Consider the following 17177-nt stretch of genomic DNA (forward strand, 5'->3'; position numbering starts at 1 on the left):
GAGGGCTGCCGTACGAGTGATGAGGACAAGAGTGTGTATGGCCTACCATTGAGGAGGGGTGAGTGTCACCGAGATTGTTCAGTGGGCATCACAGTCGGGATACGCTCTCCTGAGTGAAATGCGATGCAGATCTTGGGACATTTTGCGCCATATCACCGTAGGAGTCATTTGAAGAGTCATTCACGATTGGCGAATTGAGACGAGCATATAAGGGTCGCGACACCACTGCGAGTGGCTTTGAAATTGCGGCGCTAGACTCTATGTTTCCGGGGATGAGTCACTGGCCGATGCCTCGCACTGTCTTTGATCTGTTTGCCGATTGTTTTGGTTTTTCCAGTTGGGCGACGGACCGGCCCTCACTCTGAGAGCCAAACCCGGGCCATGGGCCGTTGGAGACGCCGCGTCGGAAATGGGGCAGTGGCGGGCGGGCCCTAGATGCTGCACCTCTGGCCGCGGAATTCTTGTTGCCCTCCGTGTTTACATCGTTTTGAATGGTTGCGCAAAAAGAAATGATGCTTTGCCATAAAGCCGCTGGATCCCCAATTTTTGAACATGATCAAGATTTGTTTCGTCAATCAGATTGGCTTTGTTCAGTAGTCACTTGATGTGCTGCATTGCCAGACTCCATCTACGAGTACAGCAGCAACCCCCACGTATTTACACAGAGCTCAAGCAAAACTGAACGATTGTGTTCCGCCAAAATGACATCCATGGCAGCCGAGTCGGTGGCCACGATTCTCTGCACGGCCAAGCAGACTCGCTTCAACATCGACAGCTCCAGCTACCGCGAGGTTCGTCACATCGGCACCGTTGATTCTATGGCTTGTTGATCGAAGAGAATAGCTCGACATCGATGGTCTCACCATCGTCGTTACGTCCGGCGAAAAGGCAGACAAGCCCGAAAAAGCTGCTGGCAAATCCAAAGGCAAATCAAAATCAGACGGCCTCGAGATCTTGTCCAATGCCAAGCTGCGATTGAAAGAAGGCCAGCGCTACGCCTTGGTGGGCCGCAATGGCACGGGGAAGTCGAGTGAGAATTCACATGCTTAGCACGAGAGGTTGCGAGGAGACTGACCAAGGGATAAAATCGAATCGCTACAGCATTGCTCAAGGCTATTGCTCAGAAGCTCATTCCCGGGATTCAAGAGGGCTCCAGGATTGCCATTTTGCAGCAGACGAAGCTCACAGAGTCCGATGATGATGACAAGACGAGGACGGAGAAAAGTGGCCAGGGAACTGTGCTGCAAGAAGTCATTGAGCGTGCCACTGCCCGAAGCGCGATTGAGCAGGAAATCAAAGGTACACATATTCTTTGCGATTACATATACGACGCTTTAATTGACAGCTACTAGTTCTCTCGGAGGGCGTTGATGCCGCGGATCCATACGCTCCTATTCGGGCTTTGAGAGGTTTGAAGCATGAGAAGCTTCAGAAGCGCCACTTTCTGGTAGACAAAGAGGCTAGGCTACGAAGCGGTGCTCGAGGGCTGCAGGCGAGGAAAGCTCTCGTGGCATTTGAGAAGGTCGTTGCGGACTCACAAGCCTTGTAGGTTGATATATCATTGAGTTCGGCAATCCATCTCCTGTTACTAACAGCACGCCGTATATAGGCTCGAACAGCCCGACGACGAAATCTCGGCCGAAGCTCTTCAAGTGGAGACCCAAGAGGCAGCCGACATGCTGGCAGATTTGCAGATCCAAGTTGAGCCCTCAAGACTGGCCCAGATTGAAGTCCAAGCCCGAAACATTCTCACGGGTCTTGGCTTCACCGAGGCATACGTGGAAAAGCCCCTGTCCAGCCTTTCTGGAGGCTGGCACATGCGGGCTTCACTTGCATCGGCTCTGCTGCAGGAGGCCGATATTCTGATTCTGGACGAACCCACCAATTTCTTAGATCTGTTGGGAATTGTCTGGCTACAGCGCTACTTGCAGGCTCTGGCAGATACAGAGAAGCCTCCTACACTGATTCTCGTTTCTCACGATCGCGACTTTATCTCGCTCTGTACGGATCTTCTCATCTTGAAGGATAAGCAGCTTACTTACTTCCACGGCGACATTCAAACATACGAACGTTCGCAGTCCGAGCGAAGGCAGTGGCTCATCAAGATGAAGGAGGCCCAAGACAAGCAGAAAGCCCACATGGAGAAGACCATTGCGCAGAATCTCAAGGCTGGCAAAGCCAATGATGACCAGAACAAGATTCGCCAGGCAAAGTCTCGGCAGAAAAAGCTCGATGACCGCTGGGGAATGCAAGTCAGCGCCAAGGGCACTCGATTCAAGCTGAATAGGGATCTCGTCGGGTTCTTTCTTACCAGCCGAGAGGGAATTGAGATTCCGCCAGAGCAGCGACCCGTCATAATTTCGTTACCCGAACCTCCTGAGCTGAGGTTTCCTGGATCCCTCATCTCGCTGGACAAGGCGTCGTACCGATATTCATCCAAATCTCCAATGATTCTTCAGGATGTCACCCTCACGGTGAGTATGGGCGATCGTATTGGTATTCTCGGCCTGAACGGTGCTGGTAAATCGACACTTATCAAACTCCTTGTTGAAGAGTCGTCGCCAACGTCCGGTACGCTCACGACGCACCCGCGCCTCAGAATGGGCTATTACTCCCAACATGCCGTCGAAGAGTTAAAGGCTGTTGGTCGCGCTGAGCATGGACTGACTTCACTTGCTCTCCTGACCAAGGAGGTTGACGGCGCGCTCAATGAAGGAGAGATACGTGGCTTGCTGGGCACACTTGGTCTCCCTGGCCGGCTCGCATCGGATGTGCCCATTTCCAAGTTATCTGGTGGCCAGCTGGTGCGATGCCAGCTGGCCAGATTGTTCTGGAAACACCCGCAGTGCCTTGTACTCGACGAAGTCACCACCCACCTCGACTACGAGACAGTGACTGCGCTGCGAGAGGCGTTGAACGAATGGGAGGGCGCTGTTGTGCTGGTGAGCCACGACAGATGGTTTATGCGCGGGGCCATAGAGGGCCAGGTCGACGACGCGGGAGACGACGAAGACGATGATGAAGAAGAAGGGGAAGAAGAAACGAAGCGGAGGAGAATCGTCTATCGACTTAAAGGTGGAGGAATCACAGAGCTGAAAGACGGCGTTGATGGGTTTTCACGCGTCATAGAGAAGAGGGCGAGGAAAATGATGGAAGGTCTATGAGGTTGTTTTTCCAAGGCTTGCGCTATCGAATGAGTGAGAGGGCAGGCTATATTGAAGAAATATCTAATCTTAATGGAACTGGCGCGCTTTAGAAATCCACTGTATCCAATCTATCTCTCTGTTCAGCTGCTTGAAATCCACTGTATGCAACCCATCTATCTGTTCAGCTGCTTGAAATCCACTGTATCCAATCCATCGCTCTGTTCAGCTGCTTGGAAGCACCCGCGAATCAACCAAAATGTCAAACCCGCTCTTCTCTTCTTTTCGTACAGACAGCTCCCCTCCTTGAGGTATGTCAACAATCGTACCGTCAATACACACTTTCCGCCATCGCTCATCCTCTTCCAAAACCGTGACCTTCACTTCGTCCACCTCTTCATACCGCACCTCGTGTCCATCATCCCACTTCATCCCAATATGCTTTCCCTCGTCATACGCCTTCATCATGACATCCAACGTCCTCTCGCCCCCTATGGTGCCGAAATGAACTAAACGGAGCTTCCCATCAAGAGGCTTACTCGCGGGAGATATCGTGAATGTGCGCTCCAAGTTAGAGAGCGGCGTCACTAGCACATAGGCATGCCTGTCTCCCGGGATGGTCTCCCACTGCGATGCCGAGGACGAAGAGGGACGGCGAACATCTATTTGTGCATTGTAAGGGTGTGATTCGCGGAGGAGCTCTTGGGCAACCATGCCAAAGCGTTTGTCGCCGTGGACGCGGTACTCGGGGGTATCGCTTTCGTAGACTATGCTAGAGTGAAAGCCGTAGCTTGCGACCACGGCACCAAAGAGATGCGACACTCGAGTTTCTTCTTTCTCGAGATGCAATGGATTACTGGAGGCGTCGTCTCCCAAAGGCACTTCAGTCGTCGGTGTGAATTTGACGATGCGCGACCCCGGGGAGAACGACGCTCGGAATAGAGGCAAGTTTGCGGGAACGCCGCCGAATAGCGTCCTCAGACCCAGGACCAGAGGAGAAGCTTCTTCCGTCTTGCCATCTTGGGTTGCCCAAAGGGGCTTGTGCAGAGAGTGGAAAAGGGCATTTCCGGTGCCCAGCGGAAGAAGAGCCAAGAGTAACTGCCGCTGCTCCAATACAGATTCATCGTGAGAGCTGCCATTTATGAGGTCGACAACGCCGCCATCTCCGCTTAGAAGAATGATGGTCCTTGATTGAGCGATTTCGCCAGTCGATTTGCCCTCAGAGCCACCAACCTGTCGGGCGAAATTCCGAACGCTTTGCGCATCTTCAGTGACAAGAACGTTTGGTGACTCTCGGATGACTGTATCGGATGACTGCTCCGCGATCACAGTCCAGAGAGGTTGCAATACATTCTGCCAGAACTGCAGAGACAGACCGACGCCCGATTTCGTAGATACAACGACGTCAACTTCCTGCTTACCATTTACAGGCCGCAAATAAGAAGGCAGGCCGGTGATGCGATGCTGCCGGAGCTCATCGGGGACAGCGTCCGCGAGCAAGAGCAGCAGTCGGAAGCGGTCTTCTGGACTCTCCGGGCTCTCGACCAAAATTGAAATTATGAAGCCCGTCTTTTGGCTGGGGGATTGTGCAAGGTCAAGAACAAACAGCAGATTCTGGCGTTTTGCTTCGCCTGTGCCATTATTGCTGTCCTTCCAGGAGATACCGCCGTCAGAGACCGAGACGCCGGTGACATTTGTCAGCCCCGCTTGGGGCTTCGCGAAGCTCATTAAAAAAGGTTTAAAGGATAAATGCGATAGATGAATGAGTCAAAACTCGTTGAAACCGATGCAAAACGCAGGCGGAGTTGGCAAATAATATGAGAAATCCAGAGAGGCTCTAATGAGACGCAGTTGGCTCGTGTGTATATCACATACCTTGATGGCATGAGCTTTGGCACATCGATTTTGCGTCACATCGGAGTCGCAGCAACGGCGTGCACGCGATCCGGCGTTAATTCTGCGTGATTCGGCATGATTCGCCGCTCTTCCTTTGGTGGGGGTTTGTGAAAGGATCATAGTTTCACACATTCGACATAAGCGCATCCTTCACGGCGTGTAAGTGGGCTCAGTTCATCTAGACTTTTGGTCGACACTCTTTAAAGGATCATTTCAGGATTTTTTAATGCGGGCAATGCCCTCTATTAACATCAAGGCCGACTATGCTGCGCAGGTTCTTTATGCCCCTCTGCAAATAGCATCTGTTCGTCGTTCTTTCAGCAGCTGTTGTTACCAATGTTCGCTTCGCAATGTAAAAAAATGGCATGAGGTGCAAAAATTAGACAACCATTGAAATATCGCCCGTTTAAACCAAGTAGAGAATGAAAAAACGCCTTCCCTGTATCTATTTGTTCATTATTCATGCCCAGAACCATTAGTGAACTCTCATCGCAAACTGGTGATTGTCGACCTCCTCCTTCTTGCAGTCCCATTGCCCTGCCAAAGTCGAGAGTTGACCCTCTGCAAGCTAATAGGCACTTCCCCTAGATTCTCCTCATATGTACTCTCTCTTCTGCGGCCAGTTCGTGTCGCAGAATCCTCGCCTTGTGGCAGATGACTTGATGCCTCGGAGCGGACCGCAACAGAGTCGATCCGCCTAAGGGCAAAATCCTGTACTTCTCCCATCTCTTCCTGCTGAGAAACACCGCTTTGGTGAGCCGTTGATGAGCCGCTGGATGTGTTCGAGCGAGCCATTGTCAAAGACTCTTGCCGAGAATCCTTCATTTGCGCATAGTGCGTATACTTTGGCTTCTCCAACATTCCAGAGCGGAAAGCATTAACTCCCACCAGCATCTTGACCAGCTCAACCAACTCTTCCAGATACTCGACGATTTCCATCTGACCAGCAGCACTGGCATTCCAAGAGAGGAAGTTATGCTTGGTTATCAAACGAGCTACCTTCTCATTTGCCCGGTCTTCGCACTCACTCGCGCTCTTGCAATGGCTAGCATCGCTTACAGTTGGCGTTACCGGAGCCGATGTCGACGCTTGCGATGTGATAATCTCACGGACCCGATGTATCAACCGCAGATGTGCCACACGGGCCGAGGGAATAAATTGCGGGAGCGGAAGCCAAGTTGTCAGTGCCTCGTTGACGGAAAACAGCATTAGGGCGCAGCTTGCCGCCATGCTTCGCCGATACGTATAAGCTTGCGGGTTCAAGGCCTCCAAAACAGAGGAGCCGTAAGCCCTTCGGAGCTGTACGACGTTGTCCATCCGATCAATGATCTGATGAAGCACATAGACAATCTCGGTGTAGATAGGTGCAAGCTTCTTAAAGCTACCTTTCAGGCGGGGTTCGGAAGAACAAAAGGGGAGAAACGTCTCGGCGGCTGCGAGTGAGGCCTGAGCCTTTTCGCGCCATCTGTCAAAACGACGATGCAGTTTTGGAGAGCGAGGATCAACAACTTCAGGCCCATCAACGCCCACGGACATGGCGCCCTGCATGTTCTGGATATGCCGCACGCAGGCAGACAAAGATTCCACCAAGCGATCTCGCGCACGCACTGGGGAAACCGACACCTCTACTAACGTAGCAGTAACACCCCCAACTATAAATGCTATGAGACGCTTATAGTAGACCTCGTGTGGTGGCTCCGTATTGATATTCGCCGACGCTGGAGAAAATGGTCAGAAAAATAGGGAGAGTGCGTGAGGAGGGTGGAAAGGCTTTACCTAGGGCAACGACATTGATTGATATAATGGCCGCTGCTCCAGCTTTGACATATTTCGTTGCGACATGTATATAGGCAGAAGGTAACAGCGTGAAAGCGAGAACCACGACTGTTATTGCTCTGCTTTCCCCTGCGATGACAAACGAGACATATCCAGCAGTACAGCCAAGAACAAGCCCAATAAGTCGAACAACAAGGGTGACCAAGGACGTGCCAATGGCCACTTCAAATATGAATATCAACTGCAGCGGAGCCCAAACGCCGTGGACATCGCCGTACCATGCGTTCCAAGATGGCACAAAGGCTGGCCAGCTGACAAGAAAGACGGCAAAGGAGAGTTTTAGTGCATAGGCAAGATCATCGGAATCTTGAGCCCACTCTAGCACATCTGCCGCTTTACCTCGAAGCCATAAAATCCGACTATTAGAAGAGCCTTCTCCTCTCTCATCATTCTGTTTGTATCGGGGATGCTTCTCTCCTTGCTTCTCCTTCTTTTTGTCCTTGACGTTTCTATTTCTCAGCGATTTCAAAATTTGAGAGGCAGTTGTAGAACCCGCTTCCTCATCAGGCATTCTCTGTCTTGGCTGTGCTTCGCTATCAAGGATATTGCTAGAACCTTTAGGTTCGGAGATTGGCGGCCCGTTGCCAACCAAATCGCCTCGACGTGCGGCTTGCCTCGCGCCTTCGGGTAGAACCATTGAATCACGCTCTCCGGCAGTACGCAGCCACTTCCGAAGACTTGAATAGTGAGGGATCCAGATGCTCGGCCGATTATGGCGGCGTTGTCTCTGCTCTACCAATTGACGAGCATGGCGGAGCATTTTCAGGATGTGCGTCGAGGATTGGCGAAAGGCCAAGAGAAAAGATGAGATGAGAAAAGTTTCCATGCGAGGCATGAAATCGAGCGATAGGCCCGTCTCTTGCATGGCAATAAGCTTGAGCTGTTCGGTAGATTGTTGATCAAACAACGCCAGTGCATCTGTAAAAAGGTCGACCCGCAGGTCGATCTCCTCTAGATGTATGCCTCGAGGGGTAGGGGCACCAGAAGGTAGAGTGGGAACATCGTAGCAGTATGCCAAACAAGATATCAGTAGAGCCACTGCCTCATTTGTGGATGCCTGGAACTCTTGTATAGGAGCTCGTAGTCGCATGACAATCGATTCGAGAAGCTTTGCGCTACTCAGTTCAATCTGCCTATTCAGATTGATGTAGTCCACTCTACTCAATGGAGCGGTTGAATTCCTCGCTCTGGACCTGGATCTCACGCCAGAATTGAGCCTGAGGTTCGCTTCTGGGACGCTGGATGCTGGCGTAACAGATCCATCCAAAGCACTCTGGCACCCAGGCGATTGAACCGCATCATCATCAGCCGCTGAATCGCTCTCGTCTAGGCCATCATCTTCAAGTACGATGAACTTGTTTTCACAGGCGCCAATCAGCGTAATGATACTCTGAGAAAGATGGCTCATGAGATCAACACTGATAGGCTTCATGTCGCTTGGCGCAAGGGGTGAGATGGATATCTCAAAATTGACTTCATTTTGAGCAGTTTTGCACGATGTAAGTTTAGAGCGAATTATGGGCTTCCTCTCCGTTAATGACGCAAGTGTGGTTGCATGTAGCGGTGATCTGGATGCTGTGATGGCAGAGGTGGCCGGTAGAAAGGGGTTGGGGAATGGGGCAGAGAACTTGCGCCAGTAGCGGATAGCGAGCTGCTTAATCCGCCGCATCTGTTGGTGTTGTTGTTTGGTATCATTATCGTTAGCATGAGGTATAATCAGAGGCTCTCCTTGGTTTTGAGATTCGATACGATCACCTCCAGGCGTAACAAACCAGTGTGTGGCTCGCTCCAGAGCATCGACCATTTCAGAGAGGGCACTGATGGTAGAAGTACCCAGATAGCTACTGGAAAACTCGGGGAATATGGCGACGTTGGCGAAAAACATGACTCCGACGCCAATGAGGATTGGCACATAGATTGTTGTATACAGAGTGGGCGTGGCCACAGTTGGTGCCGTGAGCAGCGTGATGGCGGGGAGAATGACAAACAAGACAAATAAGAAGAGTCGAGGAGTAGACGATCTCAGGTAGCCGTGGAGCAAGGTGCACGCAAGATAGAAGAGGGCTCGAATGGTAAAAGCAGCAGGCTTGTTGGTGTCATGGACCAAACTCGCCAGATATAAGCCCAAGATACACCACGATAAGCCCAGGCCCGAACCAAAGATGATCATGATGATGTTTTCAATGACGACGCCCATTCGCTGGGCTGGATGTGCAAAGGCAACAACCATTGGTATTAGGAAAGTCGACCAGCCCCTGAGCTGGGGGAGAATGGCAATGATGGTTGCAATAACACATGCCATGAAGTCCTTGAGAATCCGCTGCCAAAGGGCCTTGGTGCCGCAGTCGCCCCAAATCACGGTGACGGCCCCGCGTAGGAGCTTTGCCATTGCCATGACGGGTAGCGTTGCTTCTGTAGCCTCATTATTCTTGGTCCAAAGGCTCCGGACTGGTTTTGAGTAGCTGTTGAGCGCCTGTCGCTTGGAGCTGAGCCGGGGCAGACCGGAGAGGTAAACGGACGTCTCTCGGCAAGACGACGAAGGGTTGCGAGAGTGTGACTGATTAACTGATGATGGCTGCAGGAGGATACCAGGGTAGGAGCTTCATTTGTCTTTTGTTATCGGTCTGGAGCTTTCAATTGGACTCCGAGCTGAATGGGAGGGTGGGAGGAGGGAGATGGACGAGGAAAAGGCGGAGAGAACAGATGAAGCAATCAGTTATATATCAATTGGAAGCCGTATCAAATCCCATGAAACTGTTTGAGATTCAAAGATGGAGGAAAATCAGGTTTGGCGAGATCGGCAATCGGTGAGAGGTCATGCTTTTTTTCCACAGGGGGGAGGAGTCGTCGATCCGAGAAGCAGGAAGGGAAAAGATCCGAAAAGCTGGATTGATCAGGCCACTGAGCTCAAGGCGTTTGGCTGCTAGACTATAATAGCAAAGGCCACTGGGGTTTCTTAGCTACAGTGGGGTCGGGCGCTAGAGCATGGGTGTGGCAGCGTTCAATGTTGCTCTATAATATTGACGGCATTGAGTCAAGACTTTCGAGGTTGGTTGGGTGCTAAACTAAAGCGATTGATATTGATGAATGAATGGGAGACAGTAGGACAATGGATGGATGGACTTGATGTCCAGTTGATTCAACTGATTGATGCTAACAGAGCCCACTAAGAGGGCCAACGCTGTATTCAAAGCCATAGCTCGAGTGTTGCTCTCAAACTAGAATTGAATTGGATACTATATACACTCGCGTAACCAGTTCAGTGTGTATTACTCACCTGAGGTCTCTATTGGATCCATTGGATAGCTGCAAATCTCGGGAATAGCCACGCCCGTCATATATGGTGCGAGTACGAGTCAACGCATGGCATCCGGCAGCCGTGATCCGGACATGCTTAATCAATGCGGTGGGGATGACTTGACAGCAAGTGGTACGATTGATGAGTGGGTTTTTTGCCTTTTCTTTTCTTCCAGGATAACACATCCTTCCACATCTCACCAAGATGGACAATAGCATCAATCGTCTCTGTTAAGTTGGTGGTCCATGGCTCTTTTGCTAGACCCAGCACCATTAGATCCAGATATCAATAAGCCACCTACCCATACAGAGCCATGTACATCTATGCTCTCTCCACATTGAGCCTCCCAAACAACATCCAAACAGAATCATCATCTGTTTAAAAAGAAAAAGAAAAATCAACTAATATTCCGTAGCTATCAAATTCAAATTCTCACTCCGTACCGTCACCAACTGTTGCTGTTTTCAAGTCCCACTGCCCTTTTCGGCCCGCGCCCAATCCATCAATGCCATCCGTGCTCTCCGGCCCCGCCATCGCCCACGCGCGCCGCTGCAACGGGCTCCAAACCGCCCTGAAGCACTTTGAAACCTCCCAAAAACACCAAATCGTCACCCATCGCCGCCCAGTTCCCCCATACCACACCATCCAACCTCCTTACACACAACTCCAACCATGCTCTCCTTTATCCTCATCCAAAACAGACAGTAAGCTCTTCTCCCCCCCTCCTCTCTTCTTCTCTCCTCCCACATCTATCACGCGCAAAAAACCATCAAAACTCGCCCAACTTGCTAACCATCTCTCTCTCTCACACACACAGGGGCAAGACCCGTCTCGCCAAATGGTACGCCCCCTACAGCGACGACGAAAAGATCAAGCTCAAGGGCGAGGTCCACCGCCTCGTCGCCCCCCGCGACCAAAAGTACCAGTCCAACTTCGTCGAGTTCCGCAACAACAAGATCGTCTACCGCCGCTACGCCGGCCTCTTCTTCTGCGCCTGCGTCGACACAAACGACAACGAGCTCGCCTTCCTCGAGGCCATCCACTTCTTCGTCGAGGTCCTCGACGCCTTCTTCGGCAACGTCTGCGAGCTCGACCTCGTCTTCAACTTTTACAAGGTCTACGCCATCCTCGACGAGGTCTTCCTCGCCGGCGAGATTGAGGAGACGAGCAAGCAGGTCGTCTTGACGCGGCTGGAGCATCTGGATAAGCTGGAGTAGTAGCGCGCGGGAGGGACGCGACTTTTTTTTTTTTTTCTTCTTTTCTGGCGTTATATATCCCCCCCCCCCTTTATGCTTCTCTTCCTTTTCCTCTTGGTGGAGAGGAAGCGGAAAGGACGGAAGCGATTTGCCAAAAATGTACAAGTAATATCCATTTCGCAGCTCGGAGTTGTTAAAGACGGAGGGGACATTGATTCGGATTTGATCATTTGGAGTTCTATCGCAATCTAGCAGAGCGCATACAATACATGCGCGCATAGCGCGGAGCGCGGAGCATTAAAGCATTGGCGTTTTGGGCATCTTGAAGGTTGCGAATTGGAGCAATAGGAACATTGAATACATCGGTCGCCATCGGCTTGGTTGCGCCGTTGTCTTCTTCATCATCTTACTTCCTAATATCTACTCCCAAACTCCGTGATCCTCCTCAATGCATACTACAGGTAACAGTACGACTTGCTTAAATATTCCCGCTTACAAGGTAAACATCATCCTGTCAAGAAATCGAATCAACATGTGATTAACCACGGGAGAGGATCAAATCATCATGATAGGGCGGAATGTGGGCTCAGTTCTGCATATCCAGGTCTACTTGTTTTCCCACATCGCAGCCTGAGAGAGCGTCCTAATAAGCGAACCAGCACATCATCCCTGATAAATCAATCTCCTCCGCTTTCCCAATGAAAAAAAAGCAAACCCGGGACGATAATTTTCCATCAACTCAAGGAAATAATGAACAACAGCCATTGTCCCGAAAGCACCGGTAAGAGAGAGACTCGGCGCATGCAATAACGCCAGATGCTAATACGTCTGGACGGCATCTTTCAAAGTTGTGCTATCAGCAGCATCCCACATATCAAGAGCCGTAGGACGGTTTGCTTTCTGCACCCAACGGTTCCCTCGGGCATGAAATAAATCCTGGATAGCAGGGTCGTAGGAAGCATCCTTGTGGATCGACTTGTTGTCAACACCTAAACAAATGTCCGTCATAATTCCTTGTCCAATGCCCCTCTCCGGAGAACCATCAAGCAGAGACGGCTGCATAGTACATGATTCGTCTAGCTTCTGCTTTTTGCGAGCCTCGTCTTGGGTTTGCGGCTCCATGCCCAAGTCTTGCGTTTCTCCCTCAGAATGAACTTCAACATCTGCTAGGAAATAATCAACTTCTTCCATGCCACCGCTGTTGTTCTCAAAACTGATCAAATCGCACGAAATCGCACATTCTGCATCCATACTTTCCTTTGAGTTTCTGCCGTCATGATCCTATTCAACAAGCACTGTGATTAGCAGGCTTGTTTCTTCGTGAGGGAATGGGACGGGTGCAGACTTACCTCCTCCTAAGGTGACAGACGGCCCTTGGCATGGCGAGCGGCGGCATCATTGTTGGCGTAAACAGCGGCCTCTTCAACTGCAGGGCTGCTAGAAAACATGATCAGATCAGACGTCGACTCCTTATCCATCTCCTTGTCAAGTGAGACTTGCGATTGTTGAGCAACGTTCACGAGAGGGTGGTTTGCCGCGGCGGCCGCGACGGGGCAAGTGTCGGCGAGCACAGCCGCTCGTTGAGGGTTCATGACCATTTTGTCAGAAGCTCCAGTGCAATTCTGCTCTTGTCCAGGATAATCTATGTCATCCGCGGTTAAGATGGGTTCACCAGCAAGATGGGAAAGCCAACCTATGATGCTGCAGTGCTTACACGCGCAGTCTTGCAGTCGAGTGGCGCATCGGTCAGACTGGTTGGGCTCAGAGCCCCAGGAGCTAGCCTGTCCAAGATCAAAGGGCGCGCAGTATCCAGGGTGTTGTCGTTTCTGAGCCCCGCGTTTGGCATCGTCATTGTCGCGACGGGAATGGTGGTCATGGCCTTTGTGAAGCTGCTCAAGGCTTGCCTCGAGGTGAAGACTGTGCTCAGCTGGCGACAACGTGGAGAGATTGTGATTGTACGCAGGATAAGGCCACTTGCCGTCATCGTTATTCTGCTGACCCGCCTCGAGATCGACCACGCCCGCAGGTGTCTCCGGCTCGTCGAGCCATTGATACCAGTGATCATAGACGTAGTCGACGACAGCGCGGAAGCTCGTCAGCACCACATTGCCAACCCGCAGCGAAACCTGGCTCGCATGGCTTTGATTCACCTTCTGGAAGGCGTCGTACAAGATTTGGCAGCACATGTCCCGCGAGCAGCCTCTGCGTTGGAGGAAGAGGCAGAGCTCCTTGAGTTCAGGCCGCATGCCCATGCCCGTGGTGGAAAAGGTGCGGCCAATCTTCTCGCGTAGCCAGACGGCGCAGAGAGAGACGGTGCTGTTCAAGCCGATGCGCTTGCCGGCAGCCTTGATTCGCCTTTCCAAAGTGTCTTGACGCATGAAGCCAAGGTTGTAGAGATCACGAAGGCCATTGCAGCCCAGAGTGACTTGGGCGTGGTAGAGCACATCTTTGTCCTCCAACGCGTACTTTGGTGCAGACATACCGAAAGGGTTGTCGTAATTGCAGTGGCCGTATTCCAACTGATGGAAACAATCGAAACGACGGAGGTTTTGCTGCGTTAGATGACGGAAAAGCTGCTCGCCATCATCACCTTCCTCGTCGTCCTGGAGAGCTTCAAAGGGGATGAGGAGAAACTTGACGAGTCTGCGTTTGTATGTTTCGAGGTAGTTTACAAGGAGTGAAACCAGGATGAAGAAGGTGAGGCAGACGAAGCAGAAGAAAAAAGAAGCCTGTAGGTTCTCTTCTTCATGCTTTTCTGCCCGTACGAGCACGTGAGGCGACATGGAGGCGGCCGGCAGCTGGCAAACTCTGGCAAAGGCAAACACGCAAGTGTGCCAACCAGCAGCCATACAAAATAGACAGCAAGTAAACAAGTAACAAAATGCCAAGAAGAGCGAGAGCTACTTGCAATTGATGGACTTGAAGAAGAAGAGAAAAAAACAGAGAGAACAGAGTCTAAGCCGTGGAAAGGGTGCGTCACCAATTGAAAGGAGAAGGCAAGGCAAAACACGAGATTTGACCAAAAAAAAAGCAAACAATCTCAGAATGGCGAGTGAGAAGATGGTAAGAAGAGAGGAAGAGAGAGAGAGAGAGAGAGAGGAAAAAGAGGAGGGACAAGGAAAACCCGACGGAAACACGCACGACAACGCTGGCACCTTAAATAATGCCCAGCCGAATTGGCAAATATGCTGTGTAACAGGAGCCAGTCCTCGTGACTGGTCCAAATCGCGCCGAAGCAGCAGGCCGGCATAAGGAGGAGAAAAAGAGGAGGAGACGGGTCAGAAAACCACAGCAAATGCAGTGCTGGTACATGTACAAATCCCGTCGAGGCATAGCAAGCAAGTCATGGACAGGCATTGTATAAAATGGCCGGCCACCAATTGAGCGAGGCAACCGAAGCACGACGTCGACGCTGCATGCGAGCACAAAACTGCAACTCGGAAGCAACTTGTACAGTAACTTCAGTCGGTAGGTACCTACAAAAGGGTGGTATGGTATGGTATGGTATGGTATGGTATTAGAGGCATACAAACACGAACACGCGCGCACACGCATGTGCCCTCGAAATGCTTTCGCTCGGCTTCTCGTTTCCCTTCAGCTCCCCAGCTCATGTCACATCACAAGCACACCACCCAAAAAAAACATCACCTCTTCTTCAGCGCCGCAAATCTCCTCTCCAGGTCTCCAATGTCCGGTATTGACCCTTCCGGCTCCTTCTTCTTCCTCGGCGCCGCCACATCCTCCTTCTTGCTCTTGAGCTCCACGGACCCCATCATCACCTTTGGGTGCACATTGTCCGTCGTCATCCGCGGCGGCGTCACCATCAGCGGGCTCTTGGGCTCTCCGAGCTTCGCGCTCGGCGGCGTGGCCCGGTCCATCTGCTCCTCTCCGAGCGAGAGCTTCCTCTGCGCCGCCGTCAGAGGCGTGTTCAGTTCGTTCTTCTGCGCCTGTCCTCCCGATGGATCTCCGCCGTCCACGTCTTCGTCGTCGTCCAACAAGTCCGGAGGTGGCGGCGTCATCTCTCTCTCTCTCTTGGGCCAGTCGACTCCGTACGCCTTTGCAATCTCCTCTAGATAGCCCGTCACCAGCTCCTGCCGGGGCGCCTCCACGCTCAGCTTCTTCACCACCTTTTCATTGACCTTGTCGTCTGCGTTGTCCATGGCGGCGAGGACAAAGTCCTTGCCGTACTTCTCCGCCAGCAGCGTCCGCACCGTCACGAGCTCCTTGATCTCCGTCTTGGGCGCCGCATAGAGAATGCTCTTGATGGCCTCTTCCAGCCCGGGGTCGCACACAGGCCCTTCCATCAGCCCGGCCCGCGCAAGCAGCAGCTCGCAGTAAAGCTCCAGCAGCTCGTGGAGCTCGCTGGTGATGTCGGCTCGGATGATGTTTTCGACGCGGATCGTTGCCGAGTCGACCTTGCCCGCCTCGAGCAGCTGCGCCATGGCCCGGCGCTGCGTCTTGCCCAGCTGCTCATCCCGCTGCTGCACCATGCGCAGGCGCGCAATGGCGAGCTTCAGCTGGACCTTGAGCTTGGTCTGTAACCACGGCCATTGCAACGTCAGCTCGGCTCGGCTCAGCTCAGCTCTTGCGGCTTGCGTCACTGCAGCTGGCGGGGTTTCGTGAGATGAGGTGGAAAGGAATCGAGACTTACCAGCCAGGTAGCTGCGGGGGGCATCGCGGGGGATTTCTCGCTTTTGGGTTTGGTTATAGTCTACGGGAATCAGAGAAGAAGAAGTCGTCCAAGGAGGAAAACCGGAGGAGGATGAGAATGGCGAGAGAGCATAGAACCGACGATTTTATATCGACAATTGGGCAAACTGGAGGCAGCAGGATTAAATTCGTGGAGTGCCTGGAGGTCTGAGGTATGAGGTAGGCAGACACGAAACCGGAGCTTCTGGAGGATGTTGAGACAAAACGTCACTGGTGGTCTCGCTGCCAATTCAAGGTACCGGTACCTGTACCTAATCCATTGATCCATTGATCCACTGATCCTTAGCCCACAGCAGTACCCGCTAATAACATTAAGCCTTGAAAGCTGCCCACTTTGTTGCTGCGGGGCCCTCGAATCCATCACCTCGGATCTGAAGCCATCCATGATGGATCAAACTCCATCATCGTTGGGCCAAGCTGAATTTGGTCCAGTTCAGTTCAGTTCAGCCATGAGACAAACATTCACGAAATCAACCACGGATGGAAACCCGGCACACGGCATGAATGCCAAGTACCAAAGGCAAAAGGGACAGTGCCTCATGTCTTGGTACCCAGTACTACCACTGCTGGATTACCTATGAACCATGTCAGTACCCGCATGCTACTATCCAACACTTCCAATCCCTTTTCTCACGAACCTGCATCTATCCCCAATGCCATTGGTAGCACCCGATAGGCGCAGTCCCTACGTGGTGGACCGTGATAGGACTAGCCGGCAAGCTGCATCTGCTGCTGCATCTGGTGGTCTGAGAAGATACCGGTTGGACGATGCAATGCATGTCTCTCGTGTGCATGGACCTACCAAGGTAATGTAGGGGGATGGAAAGATGGATACCAAGGTATAGTATGCCGTAGTTGATTAGCCGTAGGCAGACGAAATTTACTCGACGTGGTACCAAGTATTCTACGGGCACAAAACAGCCTCTCTCTCACTTTCTCCCTCTGTACATACATCATGCTGTACACTCCCACGTCTCTACCAATGATCCAGTAAGTTATAGTGCAGTAACCAATGCAGCGAGTTCCCACAGACTGCTAATACTCTTCTACCGACTACCAAGTGTCGAGAGAAATCATCCCACTAAGCCCTATCCCCAA

At 51.9% G+C, this 17177-nt stretch overlaps 7 protein-coding genes across 7 annotated transcripts; 2 read left to right on the forward strand and 5 right to left on the reverse strand.

Annotated features, from left to right (window-relative positions):
• Window positions 1-701: 701 nt before the first annotated feature.
• On the forward strand, window positions 702-3164 carry Triagg1_7183 (uncharacterized protein; the record flags this gene model as incomplete). Its single annotated transcript, XM_062901890.1, has 5 exons — window positions 702-791; window positions 844-1030; window positions 1102-1299; window positions 1353-1545; window positions 1610-3164. 5 exons carry the CDS (start codon window positions 702-704, stop codon window positions 3162-3164), a joined length of 2223 nt encoding a protein of 740 aa, XP_062753759.1.
• Window positions 3165-3368: 204 nt separating this feature from the next.
• Window positions 3369-4871, reverse strand: Triagg1_7184 (uncharacterized protein; the record flags this gene model as incomplete). The annotated part of the gene is made up of 1 exon (XM_062901891.1): window positions 3369-4871. The coding sequence occupies one exon, from the start codon at window positions 4869-4871 to the stop codon at window positions 3369-3371; it is 1503 nt and encodes a 500-aa protein (XP_062753760.1).
• A 654-nt stretch (window positions 4872-5525) lies between these two features.
• Triagg1_7185 (uncharacterized protein) lies at window positions 5526-9270 on the reverse strand (the record flags this gene model as incomplete). The annotated part of the gene is made up of 2 exons (XM_062901892.1): window positions 5526-6757; window positions 6816-9270. The coding sequence occupies 2 exons, from the start codon at window positions 9268-9270 to the stop codon at window positions 5526-5528; spliced, it is 3687 nt and encodes a 1228-aa protein (XP_062753761.1).
• Window positions 9271-10845: 1575 nt separating this feature from the next.
• Window positions 10846-11390, forward strand: Triagg1_7186 (uncharacterized protein; the record flags this gene model as incomplete). Its single annotated transcript, XM_062901893.1, has 2 exons — window positions 10846-10877; window positions 10991-11390. 2 exons carry the CDS (start codon window positions 10846-10848, stop codon window positions 11388-11390), a joined length of 432 nt encoding a protein of 143 aa, XP_062753762.1.
• Window positions 11391-12188: 798 nt separating this feature from the next.
• On the reverse strand, window positions 12189-12620 carry Triagg1_7187 (uncharacterized protein; the record flags this gene model as incomplete). Its single annotated transcript, XM_062901894.1, has 1 exon — window positions 12189-12620. One exon carries the CDS (start codon window positions 12618-12620, stop codon window positions 12189-12191), a length of 432 nt encoding a protein of 143 aa, XP_062753763.1.
• A 104-nt stretch (window positions 12621-12724) lies between these two features.
• Triagg1_7188 (uncharacterized protein) lies at window positions 12725-14152 on the reverse strand (the record flags this gene model as incomplete). Its single annotated transcript, XM_062901896.1, has 1 exon — window positions 12725-14152. The coding sequence occupies one exon, from the start codon at window positions 14150-14152 to the stop codon at window positions 12725-12727; it is 1428 nt and encodes a 475-aa protein (XP_062753764.1).
• An 861-nt stretch (window positions 14153-15013) lies between these two features.
• Window positions 15014-16044, reverse strand: Triagg1_7189 (uncharacterized protein; the record flags this gene model as incomplete). The annotated part of the gene is made up of 2 exons (XM_062901897.1): window positions 15014-15904; window positions 16021-16044. 2 exons carry the CDS (start codon window positions 16042-16044, stop codon window positions 15014-15016), a joined length of 915 nt encoding a protein of 304 aa, XP_062753765.1.
• Window positions 16045-17177: the final 1133 nt, after the last annotated feature.

Source organism: Trichoderma aggressivum (genome assembly GCF_033847375.1).
Source record: "Trichoderma aggressivum f. europaeum strain CBS 100526 chromosome Unknown scaffold_031, whole genome shotgun sequence".
In the NCBI taxonomy this organism is placed as follows: Eukaryota; Fungi; Ascomycota; class Sordariomycetes; order Hypocreales; family Hypocreaceae; genus Trichoderma; species Trichoderma aggressivum.